Source organism: Gymnoscopelus microlampas (genome assembly GCF_963454915.1).
Source record: "Gymnoscopelus microlampas genome assembly, chromosome: 19".
Classification (NCBI taxonomy): domain Eukaryota; kingdom Metazoa; phylum Chordata; class Actinopteri; order Myctophiformes; family Myctophidae; genus Gymnoscopelus; species Gymnoscopelus microlampas.
This window is the reverse complement of record NC_139956.1, coordinates 2,842,922-2,858,507: the sequence shown is the minus strand read 5'-3', so window position 1 is coordinate 2,858,507 and position 15,586 is coordinate 2,842,922. Positions and strand designations below refer to the sequence as shown.

Sequence of the window (15,586 nt, the reverse complement as noted above, 5' to 3'; positions counted from 1 at the left end):
TGAAGAAATATACATTGCGAGGACCGTTTTCCTGGTCCTCACAAGACAAATGGTTGTTTCATAATTAAAAAATCATTTTTTTAGAGATACGTTTACAATTAGAAAAAAAACATTCAGGTCAGGATTAGACATTTAGGTGTCTTAGAGGTTAGCTTTAGGGATTGGAATTAAGAGTCCAACATGATTTATACTTTGTTGTTGCGCACCAGTGTCATGCACCGAAAAATAGCTGATCTATAAGCTCACAACGCGTCGCAGCGCGACGCGTTGTGGGCTTGTAGATCTGCTGTTTTTCGGCTGTAGGCTTACGGTTAAAAATGGCAATTATTATTTTTAAATGGCATTCATAACATGGCTGTCCTAAAGTGTTGATGTCCTCACAAGTATAGTAATAAAAACATGTGTGTGTGCGTGTGCGTGTGCGTGTGCGTGTGCGTGCGCGTGCGCGCGTGTGTGTGTGTGTGTGTGTGTGTGTGTGTGTGCGTGTGCGTGTGTGCGCGTGTGTGTGTGTGTGTGTGTGTGTGTACACACACATCAGCCCACAGGGCATCCAGGCAGTCTGAAGGCGTCCGGTACGGGACTGTCCAGTTTGCAGATGATCTTGTATATTCCCTTCTTCCAGCAGGGGTCGCTGTCTCTCCCCGTCTGGATGGCAGAGTAGAACTCCCTCTGGGCCAGCTCTGACACCTCGATGAACCTCTCTGGGACCTGGACACACACACACACACACACGCGCACACGCGCACGCGCACACGCACACGCACACACACACACACACACACACACACACACACACACACACACACACACACACACGTTTGTTTTACACAGCAACTTTATGAATGGCATTTTTACCCCTTAGGCCTACACTCTAAAATTAGTAAGTTAGACCCTCCAGCAAAACGCGGGCAAAGATCCTTGATTATGCGGGCAAAAATCATTGAATTTGCGATGAAATATGCGGGTGTTTTTGCAATTTTATGCAGTGAAATTGCGGGAAGTTGCGAAATATGCGGAAAGTTCTGAGGTATGCAGCAATATGCGAATATTAAAATATGCAAAAAGTTGCAAAAAATGCGAAATATGTGAAAAGTTACGAAATATGCGGAAATATGCAATGCGCATATTATGCAATGCGCATATTATAAGATGCGATGCAGCCTTTTTGAAAAAACATTATCCCCGCATAAGTATGCGCCATTTTGCTGATTATGCGGTAAATTATGCGATCGCATAATCGCATTTTTCTGGAGGGTCTAGTAAGTAAGTTATACTTAGTTTTACACTGGTGTCACGCACGACAATAGCAGATCTGCGAGCTCTCAACGTGCTGTAGATTGGTTCCAACCCTAACCCCCCCCCCCCCCCCACACACACACACACACACACACACAGTCCTACCTGGTAGATGTTGCTCTTGTTGTAGTGCATGTTCAGAATGCGGTAGAGCTCAGTGTCTCTGCCCATGTGGAGCTGGCTGTCTCTGCCCAGCGGAGCCATGCCGTCCCTGGGTACGAGACACAACATGGACAGATGGACAGACGGACAGACAGATGGACAGACAGACAGATGGACAGACAGACGGACAGACAGACGGCCAGATGAGAAATTACGAAACGACACAAAACTCTAATAGATAATGTTCATAATCAGTGTGTGTCATGCAGATTGTTGTGCAGATTGCAGTGCAGCATCACAGGAGCAGAGACACACAGCCAAATACAATTCAATAAATGGTCTCATCTCCTCCAGAGTGCCTGACTGGGCTCTAAGCCTCTAACAGTGGGCTGTGGAATGGTGCAGCAAATAAACACTATGGCCAAGAGATGCCTGCTTATAAACGTTCACGTTTCAATTGTTCCTGTTCATGCGTTTGTTCCTTGCTTGCTGTTTGCTGCTGCTTTAAACCTTGCTGCTCACCCTCCACCACCCCAGCTACTGTCGTTTTGGATCGACTTTTATGTACTGGGGGATTCGGAGTCCCTATTGGTAGGGCGATGTAATGTGCTTTTTTCAGAGTACCTAAAAGCAGATCCAATTCATCGCCAAACCAAAATAAATATATAGCTCATTCTATATTCAATAAAAAAATATTTCATCCATCCATGAGTTATTTCCTGACTGAAACGTAATCATTAATCAGCAGGTTCAACAGAGTCTGTGAAGGCCTGGGATCAGAGAGCAGTGTGTTAGTGTGTTGACGCTGAACGTACCGCTGGATAGCGTCTCGGACGGCCTGGCGAGCAAAGCGCTCCATCTGGATGTAGAAGAACTCTCTGAAGTTACTGAACCACTTGATGAGCTGTGAGGTCACACATCGGTTGAACTGGAGAGAGAGAGAGAGAGAGAGAGAGGGAGAGAGAGAGAGAGAGAGAGAGAGAGAGAGAGAGAGAGAGTGAAACTCCCCCATGTCAGGTGATAAGAAGCTACGTCCTACCGGGGAAACTCCCACGTCAGGTGATAAGAAGCGGCTTGCTAGCTCCTCATGCATTGCAAGAGGGAGAGTAGCGCCCAGGATTATAAGCTTAGGCATTGGCACTGGGTGAAAAATAGGGTTACAAAATCGTGGGATAAAAATGTTGTTTAAAAATAAAAGAAAGCTTGTCTGAAGAGGTTAGGAGATACAAATCTCTATAATTCCTCTCTGAGTGACTACAAACAAGGGATGGGATGATAATCGTTATTATTGTTTATCTCTCACAATAATCGTATAGTACGGCTCTGTACTTGGACTATACACTCTAAGAAAGCTTTTCAAAGCGAAGAGGAGGAAGACGAGGGATAGAAACCTTGACGTCAGGGAAGTATGTCTTCAGGGTGTTGGAGGACGGGTAGCGAGCGTAGAAGAACATGAGCTTGGCTTTCTTCAGGTGGCATGGAGACAGGCCCTCCTGGCTGTGGAACATCTCACCTGTTAAGGACAATCACTGTCCACAGATTTTGGGAGAGAAACAAGCAGACAGGTCTACAAAAAACAAGCCCAAAGTAAGAGACTAGGACGCATGAACACACACACACACACACACACACACACACACACACACACACACACACACACACACACACACACACACACACACACACACACACACACACACACACACACACACAGGGTCCCCATGCAGCAAAATAACTTCAAGATTATTTCAGCTAATTTGTGCTAATAACGCTAGTCTGGGATTTCGGGTTTCTGATCCGGAAATAACTTTACGTCATCAGGTGGCCGGAACCAACGACCGGAACCACCGGCCTTGTGGACCTCCAAAATGATTCCCCTAGTTGCCAGACCCAAGGGGTCGGGCTTACATGAGGCTTTGTATCTGTTTTCTCCATACATGGGCATGGTCACTTTGTCCCCCGGCCCCAGCCAAAAAAGTCTGTCCCCCTTTCGTCATAGAAGGGACACACGTCATGCAAAGCCCGGCCATTCAGATTTCAACCACTAGGGGTCTGGCAGTACCAGGTCTCCTGGTTCCCTAGTTTAAAACTTGTTTAGTTTGGTACAATCGTTTTGTTTCTTTTGGTATAATTAATACCACCGGATTGTTTTCCTTTTTTCTAAACCGGATCACACGGCTAGTTTTAGAACGAATACCAGGCTTTCCTCCGCCGCGGAAAGACTGGTGACGCGAGGTTAAATAACGCAGATGACAGGACATTCAAGCACAGCGACGGTTGATTGGTTTGAACATTGCACGGCGTGCGTGCGAAAGCCATGGACATCATATCCAAAGCACTCCTACGCTCAATCAACACTTTCAGCCTCTCTCTAAGTAAAGGATATTCCCCCGGGGGGCAGGTACATGTCTCCTCCGTCCATCCCCGCATCTCTCTCTCTGTCCACATGGTGGTGCTGCTGGTGGTGGTGCTGCGGGTGGTGATGGTGGTGGTGGTGGTGGGGGGGGTAGTGGTGCGGGTGGTGAGGGTGGTGGTGGTGGTGGGGGGGGCCCAGCGAGGACGGGGGCTCCAGCAGGGAGGAGAGCGGGGGGAAGGCTGCGTGGTGGGGGGCAGCGGAGTGAGCCCCATGCGGGAACTCCAGGAAGGGATCGGAGTTGCTGCCTCCACCACCAGCGCCCCCTCTGGTGGTGGAGCCAGGGTACTCCTTGTGGGTGGAGGAGGAGGGGGGGGGTAGGTGGTGGTGGTGGGGGGGAGGGGGAAGGGAGCGGGAGAACAGCTGCTGCATGGAGTAGTGGAGGAGGGGCAAGGGGAGGGGCGGAAAGGAGGAGGAGTTAGAGGAAGAGGCGAGGAAGGAGGTGTCTTTAGACCGCTGAGGAGGTGGTGGTGGTGGTGGTGGTGGTGGAGGAGGAGGGTGCAGGAGCGAGGGATGTTGATGATGATGATGATGAAGGGGAGGGCGGGGCGGGAGGTGATGGTGGGGGAGGGGAGGGATGAGGTTGGAGGGGTGGTGCGCGGAGGAGGAGGCCGGGTTTAGGAGGCGCGAGGGGAGAGTAGGCGGGCCTGCTCCTCCTCCTCTGATTGGCTCCGCCCCTCTCCGTCTGGGCGGGTCGGCCGGGCGCTCCCGGCGCCGCATGACGCTTCGCGGTCCGATTCCTCCCGACTCCCCGTCTCTCATCTTCACCTAAAAATAATAATAATAACTAGAAAGTACTGTTCCTGAAGAAACAGTGTGGGATCGCTAAGAATGTTGCAGGTATTGAATATTGATAGTGTTAGTAGTGTTATAGGTTTGAAAAGTTTGATAGGTTCTAAAGGTTTGAAAGGTTCTAAAGGTTTGAAAGGTTCTAAAGGTTTGAAAGGTTCTAAAGGTTTGAAAGGTTCTAAAGGTTCTAAAGGTTCTAAAAGTTCTAAAGGTTTGAAAGGTTTGAAAGGTGTTAAAGTATTAGTGTTAAAAGTTTTTTTAGTGTTGGCAGTGTTGAATAGTGTAAAATGTATTTTTTTTAGGGTAAAACAGTGATAGCTAGGGTCTAATAGGCAGTTGCTAAGGTCTAATAGGTGGTTGCTAGGGTAAAACAGGTGGTTGCTAGGGCCTAATAAGCGGTTGCTAGGGTCTAATAGGGGGTTGCTAGGGTCGAATATGCAGTTTATATGGTCTAATATGTGGTTGCTAGGGTGAAACTGGTGGTTGCTAGGGTCTAATAGGTGGTTGCTAGGGTCTAATAGGTGGTTGCTAGGCTCTAATATGGTGTTGTTAGGGTATAATAAGCAGTTGCTAGGCTCCACTGTGGCTAAATGGCATTTCTCCATTGAAATGAATGGGATTGTTTTAGCAGTAAAAAGTGAAATATCTCTTAAAGTACACATTATTTCAAAAAATTCAAATGGAAGCCAATATGTCCTAAGTATGCTGAACGTTAAAGAGTTGGAACGGAGTTTGTAGCTAAAAGTATGAAGGACTAGTTAGCCGCCAAAAATATATAATAAATAGTGGCAATAACATTAGTCTGATCGCTTTAGCGATCCCACAATTAAGGCATAGAGTGCTAAGGAAGACCTAAAGAAAACTAAGCAAAAGCTTTGTTAAAAAGGTATGTTTTGAGTCCATTTTAAATACATCGCTATGGGGCTCTCACCTCTTCCTCTTCCTCTTCCTCTTCCTCCTCAGCTCCGCCTCCTCCTCCTCCAGAGGCGGGCGGGGTCGGGGGCGGGTCGGGGGCGGTCCCTTCGCCGTACAGGCGGAGGACGCGGTCGATGACGCGCGCCACCGCGCCGCCCAGCTCCAGCTTCAGCGCCTGAGCGAACTTCTGCCCGCCCTCTTCCTCCTCCTCCTCCTCCTCCTCGTTATCCCGCTCTCCCAGCCACACCCCCACCGCTCTCTCCATCATCATCGCCCCCTCCTCCTCCTCCTCTCTCTCTGTTGTTCCGCGATCGGAGGCGAAGCTTCGCTTCCTCAAGCCGGCGCCGACCAGGGAGAGAGAGACGCCGACGGTCTGATCCCGATCCTCGTCGTCAAACGTCATCATCATCCCGTCCGCGAAGAAATCCCCCTCCTCGTCCTCCTCGTCTCTAGGGCTGTCATGATTACATTAACATTTAAAGGGATATTTCACTTTTTGTTTTTTTAAATGTGTGTCATTTTATCGTCTACACAGGCTTTTGTGAGCCCCCCAGACAGTTTATAAGTTGCTTGATTCAGTATTTATATATTTGATAATCGTTTTATCAGACACGCCCCCTTCCTATACAAACCCATTATAACTTCAAACTCCATTTTTAACATGTTAGATTCATCAAAAACATCCATTCTTGGTTCTTGTGACTCACCCTGCCCTCCTAATACGTGAGGGGGCCGTGTTTTTTCAATTACATGTTTCATTTATTTTATTTAACGTTGTTATTGTATATATATTTTTGTCATTTCCCCCCAAAAAATATTAAAAAACACGGTCTCCTCACGTATTGGAAGGACAATATGAGTCACCAGAACCAAGGACGGGTGTTTCTGATGAATCTATCATGGTTAAAAAAGTTTGAAGTTTGAAGTTACAATGGGTTTGTATATGAAATATATGAAAGTTTTTCAACATGGAAGCAATTATTACGACAATCTCAAATAGTTGTGATTATAGGCGATTACGTAATACTTGTGACACGCCTACCCGTCTCCCCCGCGCCTCCTCTTCCTTCTCCCGCCCCTCCCGTCGCGGAGGCGGTCTTCCTCCTCTTCCTCCTCCTCGGCCTCGGCCACCTTCTCGCCGAACGCCCGCCACACTTTCTCCCGCAGGGCGCGCAGTCTCTCGCGCGCCTCCTCCAGCTGCTCCTTGAGCTCCTCCCTCTCTCTGCCCCTCCTCCTCCGGCCCTCCCTCCCCCTCTCCCGCCCCCTCCTCTCGACCCCCCCTCCTCCCCCTCCTGCCGTGGCCCCGCCCCCCTCCTCCAGTTTCATCCTCTTGGCTCTCAGGGCGTCGTGGCTCCACTCGGCCACCAGGGGGTGGTACTCGTCTCCATCGGTCCCGTCGTCTTCCCCTCCCTCTGTGAATGTGGACATAAATGTTACTTTTATTGTCTCCGCCAGGAGAGTTTGTTTTCACTTTCTGAAACTGGGACTAACATTGGTCAAGCCTCACGTGACACGTGACAATACGGTGAAATAGTGTGATCCGATTGGCTAGTGACGTATAACGGCCTATGAATACATGTGTCACTTTGAAAGAGTCTGTGCCTCTTTCAAAGTGAGGTAAGACAGGAATAATCACGAAATGGCTGAGAAATGGCGGATACTGTAACAATTGGATAGGACACTTACACAGACAGGACGGATAGGACACTTACATAGACAGGACGGATAGGACACTTACATAGACAGGACGGATAGGACACTTATACAGACAGGACATATAGGACACTTATACAGACAGGACGGATAGGACACTTATACAGACAGGACGGATAGGACACTTATACAGACAGAACGGATAGGACACTTATACAGACAGGACGGATAGGACAGTTATACAGACGGATAGGACACTTGTGTCATGTTACTATGACACAGTAACATGTTCTATTTTTTGTAAGAATTAGAACATAAGAATTAGAACATTCCCAACACAAGTCTGCTGGCGGAGACTTGTGCTCCGAGGAGCACTTTTTCTAGTTATTATTATTTTCACACATAACAGTCACATTTACATTTGTATGATTTATCTTTTTGCATTGCATGGTAACTGCTGATTGTTTTTTTTTTTTTTTTTTTTTTTATCGTATTTTTGCAGTGGTGGAAAGTAACTAAGTACATTTACTAAAGTACTGTACTTAGGTACAATTTTGAGGTATTTGTACTTTACTTGAGTATTTCCAATATCCAATACTTTTACTTCTACTCCACTGCATCTCAGAGGCAAATATTGTACTTTTACTCCACTACAATTATTTGAAAACGTTAGTCCCTAGTTACTTTTCAGAAAAATTATGATATTATGAAACATACATTAACCACTTTTGTCCCATTTCATACCTAAGCTATTTGAAAATAGCCGATCTACAAGCTCACAACGTGTCGCATCGCGACGCGTTGTGAGCTTGTAGATCTGCTATTTTCAAACATTTGAGTACTTTTACTTTTGGTACTTTAAGTACATTTTGAAGTCCGGACTTTTACTTGCAACAGAGTAGGCTACTTCTACATTGCAGTATTGATACTTTTACTTAAGTAAAACATTTGAGTACTTTTTCCACCACTGCATACATAAAGACATAATACTGTACATAGATACATACCGTCTGTCCGCTGCTCTGTCCGATCGTCACTCTCCTCTTCCAGGGTCTTTTTCAGGTATCGGTGCGAGCCCCCCAGAGCGGGGTGCTGCTGCTGCTGCTGCTGCTGTGCGTTCGCATGCAGTTGCCCTCCGAACCTCTTGGGGGCTCCACCACCACCGGGCTGCAGGAGATGGTGGATGAGGGGGAAGCCGGGGGGTCTCCTGGCGGTGAGGGGGGGCTGTCCCGCGTCAGACTGCAGGGGAAGTCCGGGGAAGTCCGCGGCGCACGGAGAGGAGGGGGCGAACGCACGCATCTGTGGGGCGGAGTCATCGAAGATATCTGAGGGCGAATCCATCACTGAGGGGCGAGAGAGAGAGAGAGAGAGAGAGAGAGAGAGAGAGAGAGAGAGAGAGAGAGAGAGAGAGAGAGAGAGAGAGAGAGAGAGAGAGAGAGAGAGTTAAGTGACTTTGAGGTAATAGTTGAGTGTTAGTGTCAGTGCTTATGGATCCCACCCATAGACAGTAAAACATTATGGACAATGTTACGCCCATAGACTCTACAGACCGTAAGTGAAGCCTATTCACCTGTTTCCTAGGCTGTGTGTTTCACTTCCTGTCGATTTCATTGGATATCATTGGTCATCTGACCAGTTTCATTGGATTTCATTGGATCAAATCGACAAGAAGTGAAACACACACAGCCTATAGGAAACAGGTGAATAGAGCACTGAAGTCTGATGTCACTGCCACTAGAGGGCGCTGTTCCACGGGTTCGTGGCTTTATTTTTTGTGTTGAAATCCCCATTTGGGAATGTTAGATCACGTCATATAAGAACTGTGTTCCAAACATAAACACACCACCCTGGCGTTTTTTGTCAGGGGGGTGGCTCTGCATCGTTTATGACATTCATTCATATTTGATACAGCCTGTTTCTGGCGAAAATTGAATTAATTCTGCCTTAAAAGTCTTAAGAGCTACTACTTCCGGGTCTGAAATCACTGTCCCCACAGCAGCCGCGTTCATGGGAAATGTAGTCTTTGGGTTGTTTGACTCGTTTCTAGTGTTTATATTGTGTTACTCTTTGGGTAAATGTGTACATTTAAACCTTCAGTCGATGTTTCATATCCATATGAGTAAAATCGCCAGGGTGGTGTGTTTATTTTTGGAACACAGTTCTTATATGAAGCCATCTAAGATTCCCCAATGAGGATATCAACACAAAAAGTAAAGCCACAAACCTGCGAAAAGCGCCCTCTACTGGTAGTGACGTCAGGACTTTGGTGCTCTATTTCTCAACGATTTCAAATCCGCCATGTTCCTATATCCTCCTATGCACTCGGAAATGAATGCTATTGGTTGGGACCAGAGGGGGAGGTGGGGAATGACTGTACGTACAGTGTATACCAGCTGTCACTCCCTTCATGTGGTCCAAAAACGAGGCAGTAGTTCTGGTATACTGGTGGTTTCATTTTAGCACTCTTACGGCCCAAACACACCAACTTAAAACTCACTGGCTGCATAAGGCAAGGAAGGGAACGGCTGAGAAGCCCAACAACAACAACAGCAACGAACACACTTTTGTCAGCGTCCCGCTGCTCACAAACAAACGCTGGCCTGTCCGTCTCACCTTATGCGTTCCCCCGGCACACCACCATATAAGGGATTCCAGTCGGAATATTGCTTTTCCGGAAGACAACGTTCTTACCATAATAAAAACATAGATATCAGGGAACATAGAAAATAACAGAATAATACATATGGCATGCTCGGCAGCCACACATTACATTACATTACATTACAGTCATTTAGCAGACGCTTTTATCCAAAGAGACTTACAATAAGTGCATTCAACATAGGTAGGGAACGAAAACTACTAATCACCAGAAGTCTTAAGTGCATTTTCTTCTAAAACAAGCAACTAAGAGTATACCTAGCGCTAAGGTAAAAGTGCAATATATCAGCTACCTACTTTCATAAACACATGAGACAAATAGGTAAATCAAATGAGCAAGAGCTCAAACAAATAAGTGTATCGAATAAACAAGATCCAATAAAACAAGAGCTCGTACACACCAGCAGCTATGCTCATGCATCTTATGTCTGAACCTCATGTACGATTGTCTTTCTGGAAACCATCAAAAAACGATGAAGCTTTTTGTTGCACAGAAACACATTTCACCCACTGTGTTACAGCTGTAAAACTGTGATGTGACCATAACCAGTGTGACAGTCCATACCAAACTTGGCAAAACCACTGCTGGTCAGTCACACCAAAACACCTAAAGTGCACACATATGGAACACACTACAGCAAAATACCTCAACAGTGTACTTAAGTAGGCTACAGTATAAGTGTTCAACACTTGTACACTTCAAATGACCATAACGGCCTTCAGATCTAGTCCTGTGTATTTCCACAGGTCAACCATTACGGCACAAACATTGCGCAACCTCACTTTGTGTTCATCATAATAAAAAATGACGTTTTTGAACTTTTGTACACACACGTGACCTCTCACTTCCTACCACCTTCACTGTTTCCTTCCCCTCTCTCTCTCTCTCTCTCTCTCTCTCTCTCTCTCTCTCTCTCTCTCTCTCTCTCTCTCTCTCTCATCCCACTATTCTCACTTCCTATTCTCTCTGTTATCAGTTCAGACCGCCTGTTAAGCACTGTTTGATCACACTGTTTACCCTCTCTCACACACACACGCACGCACGCACGCACGCACACACACACACACACACACACACACACACACACACACACACACACACACACACACACACTCACACACAGGGAGAGAGAGGCTGAATGAGAGAGAGGGATTACAATGCTCAATGGTCCTTGGGGAGAGAAAGGGAGAGAGATCTCTATTGCGCGTGTGTGCGTGTGAGTGTGCACGTGTGTGCCTGTGTGTGCGTGTGTGTGTGTGTGTGTGTGTGTGTGTGTGTGTGTGTGTGTAGTTCTACTTAGCGCTGATAACACAATAATCCACTTCAGTTGGATACACTACCACTTATACCACATGGATGCACAGACAGACAGACAGACAGACAGACAGACAGACAGACAGACAGACAGACAGACAGACAGACAGACAGACAGACAGACAGACAGACAGACAGACAGACAGACAGACAGACAGACACACACACACACACACACACACACACACACACACACACACACACACACACACACACACACACACACACACACAGGTATGGTAGGTAGATGAAGCAGTGCATTGGTCCCCTGCATGGTTCCAACATGAAAAGAATTAATCCTCCTATAAACAGGCTAAATATCAATTATTCAAATGGCCTGTTCTTCCACCATAATACAGCCCAGATGGCTGATAGATACCAGGACAGATTAGCCTCTCAAAGCCAGGGGGTGGGGGGGTGGACAACAACAACAACAACACACATTAAAACATAGCAATGTATGCATGCAGACCCCCGTCCGAAAACATTCTGTGACAGGGACCACCCTAATGCATCTCCAAAATGTGTGCAAATCTTTGAACGTAATAATATTTTTCAAAGTGAACATTTGTAACTCAAATCGTTGCTTCTTGGGGATACCTGGAACAAAACATTTTGACATGGGCGTCCGCGGCCAAATACAAATAATTTTGGGGGTCCTTGACATGAAACATTTGAGAACTACTGGGTTAGAAGAATAAAAAAAAAACTTATTTTAGATCAATTACTAAACCCTGAATTCATGGAGATTTTGTTTAGTTTTTTGTCACAGTCCTGAGCCAGTTAATCCAATATTTTATATTTGACTAATTGAAGTTAATAGGAGACCAATCTTAACACCCTTTGATCAACAGTGATTATTACACTGTGAGAGTTGTTTGGAGTTACGGAGCAAATATTGGATTATTGGCTCAGGAATGTGACAGAAACAAAAATCTCCATGAATTCAAGGCTTCATGGGTCTGAGTGAGTGAGTGATAGAAAACAATGTCATTGTTTGGGTGTATTCCTTAACAGTATATATTCCTTTACACTGGTTAAATTTTGTAATGCTATATTAATTTAGCTGGGGAGCGGGGACCCCCTGGAACCCACACCTGCGCGCTGCGGGTCGCTGGACCCCAATTTCTTAAGGGGTTACGGCCTATCTTTGTAACTTATTATTATTATTACGATTATTATTATCATCATCATCATTATTGTTTTTATTATTAGCGGCTATTTTAATCTGGTTTTGAACTCTAAAGGTTATACTAAGAATATTATTTGGAATGTGACAATAGCCGGTAAAAAAAACATTTTAAAACAGTATCTATTTCTGTCATTATTATTTTCTAGCCTTCAGTGGCTTTGAAGCAACAACATCTGCCGGTTGCATGCACCTGTCGCACCCACATCGGTGACCTATCGCCACATGTTGCTTCCCCCCCAGTTTAGGCTACAGTACATTTTCCAAGGTATAGTTTAGTTTTCTACCCCGTTAACTCACTGTTAATGAAACATCAAACAAGCAAAACTAAAATATATATTGTTTTAAACTACTTTTCATCCTGTCGGATTTTAGGTAACACGAGCGCATGAATAATGCATTTCCCCTTTTTTTAAAAAAGCAAAAAACTCTACACTCTAGCGGCACACATTTCATTGAGTTACACATTTGTGTGTAACAGCGCTCTGAAGAGAGGCATCCAATGCCGCTGTCATGCACCTGTCGCACCCACATCGGTGACCTATCCCCATATGTTGCCTTTCCCCCGTTTCGGCTACAGTACATTTTCAACGGCATAGTTTTAGTTTTCCACCCCGTTAACTCACAATGATGAAACAACAAACACGAAAACTAAAATATTAAAAACGTTTTCATCCTCTCGCCTTTTTTAAGCAACAATAACGCATGAATAATGAATTTTCCCTTAAAACCAAATAGGCCCATGCAATAAACTCCACCCCAGAGGCACACTTTTCATTGGGTCACCCATATGGGTGTAACGCAACACAGTGAACAGGAATCCACCAACACTGTGATGCGCGATAAAAACAAAACAAGACCGCAGATCTACACATCTCTCTCTCTCTCTCTCTGTGTGTGCAGAGCGTTGATAGCTTGTAGATCTGCTCTCTGCTCGCGACACAGACTGTCTGTCGTTACAACGGAATATAAATCGCACGCCGGCGGTGATGCATGGACTTATAATATATAATAATAATAATAATATTTTAATAATATAATATATAACTTATAATATATAATAATCATATTTTTATAATATATAATAATATATAATAATGTGTAATAATAATATAAAATATAACTTAAAATATATAATACTAATTTAATAATAAAATAAATCTTTCGCCGGCGGCCATGCATGAACTGATGTCGCAGCTAAAAGACAAATAATTAACGCATTAAATTAAAAACGCGTCTAATGACGTGATTAATGATGAGATAACACAGAGACAGCTGTAGTAAATAATATAAAGTTTATAGTTTATACCAGGATATGTTTTAGTTTAAAGTATAAAAACTCACTTTGATCACAGGAGGCAGCGAGGAGAGGAGCGGTCTGTGTCCCTGTGTGTGTGTGTGTGTGTGTGTGTGTGTGTGTGTGTGTGTGTGTGTGTGTGTGTGCGTGCGTGCGTGCGTGCGTGTGTGTGTATGTGTGTGGTGCGGGCAGGTCGCGAACCCAACACCGCGCTGTGATGACACACACTTTCCTGTTATTCCTCTATGGCTGTCTGTCGTTCTCTCTCTCTCTCTCTCTCTCTCTCTCTCTGCCTATTCATCTCCCTATCTCTCTCTACCCGTGCATTCGTTTTTCTCTCTCACACTCACTCTCTCTGCCACCCCCCCCCCCCCCCCCCTCTCTCTCTCTCTCTCTCTCTCTCTCCTCCCTCTATACCACTTGTACCTGTTTCGCCCCTAAATCCCTGACACCCCTCTAGTATGTTTATGCTCTCTCTCTCTCTCTCTCTCTCTTTCTCTCTCTCTCTCTCTCTCTCTCTCTCTCTCTCTCTCTCTCTCTCTCTGTGGGGGTCTACTAGGTATCAGGTAGGGTGGGCTTGTGTGGTCCAGTCCCTCCCATGTAGCCTGCCACCCCCCACCACCGCACGCACGCACACACACACACACACACACACACACACACACACACACACACACACACACACACACACACACACAGAGAGAGAGCAGGGGATTGTTTTCATTTGATACAGTTCTACCAGAGGATAATTTACCCTGTAGAAAATTGTACAATAGGTGTGTGTGTGTGTGTGTGTGTGTGTGTGTGTGTGTGTGTGTGTGTGTGTGTGTGTGTGTGTGTGTGTGTGTGTGCGTGCGTGCGTGCGTGTGCGTGTGCGTGTGTGTGTGTGTGTGTGTGTGTGCGTGTGTGCGTGCGTGCGTGTGTGAGCGTGCTCATTGCAGGTCCTAGGTATAGTGTAAAGTAATTCATTAACTGTCTTCTTATCTCATTTGGTGTTGAACCAACAACACAAAACCCAAACTGTAAAACATCCAATCTGGAAACATGGTCAGAAAGCACGGAAAACTATCAGGATTACAGTTACACACAAAACACGTTACAGTTAGCTACGTGTTGACTGATTTAAACTGCACAACTTCAAAGGACAGTTAACTGTCAACTGGAATAATAATAGAGCACCGAAGTCTGACGTAATTTACTCATCCTACCTGGGTCGTGTTCCCCCCCCCCCCATTCTGAATTCCCATAGAACTGTGTTCCAAAAATAAACAAATGATCTCGGAGGTTTGACTCTTATGGATATGAAGCATCAACTGACGGTGAGAAAACACTAACGTTACTTCCATACACTAGCTGGTTTCGTTTAGTATTATAGGATTTTGTAAAAGTTCATTTTTGTCTTTTGGTGAAAACAAGCCACATTCAACTCCCCCCCCCCCCCCGGAAACGATATTTTTTGACCAATCACAACACTCGTTACATTCACGGAGAATGTTAACAAATTTGTAAAGCATCAACGTCATTTCCTTGGGCGGTACTTCCGCCAAATTCAACCATTTCCGGTTGTCAACTTCCTAGACAACCAACATCTCATATCAGGTCTTGCCCAGCGTGTGTCCCATGAGCCCTTGCGTGAATTGTTTTGGGCATCACTTCCTGTTGTCAGTCATTCAATTCATTTGAGTGATCCGTGGTAGTCAACAATAATGTGGCAACACAACCGGAAATCAAAAAGGGTCACATTATTAATCTGACTACAACATCCCCCTCCACACGGCTGATTCAAATGAATAATCAACTCCTGTCCTGGGTTTCATTCTGACTGGCTGCTGTTGTTGCTGCTGTGCTCTGCATGGCAGTGTTCATTTTGTCTATCAGGGACGTGCTGGGCCCTTAATTCAGCCTAGAGAGGCCTGTGAGGTGGACCGGATTTCTTTACTTAATTTCGGCATTTTTTTT

General features: G+C 45.5%; 1 protein-coding gene across 1 annotated transcript; it reads right to left on the bottom strand.

The window, feature by feature from the left end:
- Positions 1-212: 212 nt before the first annotated feature.
- Positions 213-13,775, bottom strand: prox3 (prospero homeobox 3). Its single transcript, XM_084043131.1, is given in 11 exon segments — positions 213-708; positions 1,402-1,507; positions 2,214-2,326; positions 2,790-2,911; positions 4,165-4,321; positions 4,323-4,343; positions 4,346-4,579; positions 5,532-5,970; positions 6,558-6,927; positions 8,176-8,511; positions 13,675-13,775. Coding segments are annotated over 10 exon segments (2,070 nt in total). The 5' UTR covers positions 8,510-8,511; positions 13,675-13,775; the 3' UTR covers positions 213-534.
- Positions 13,776-15,586: the final 1,811 nt, after the last annotated feature.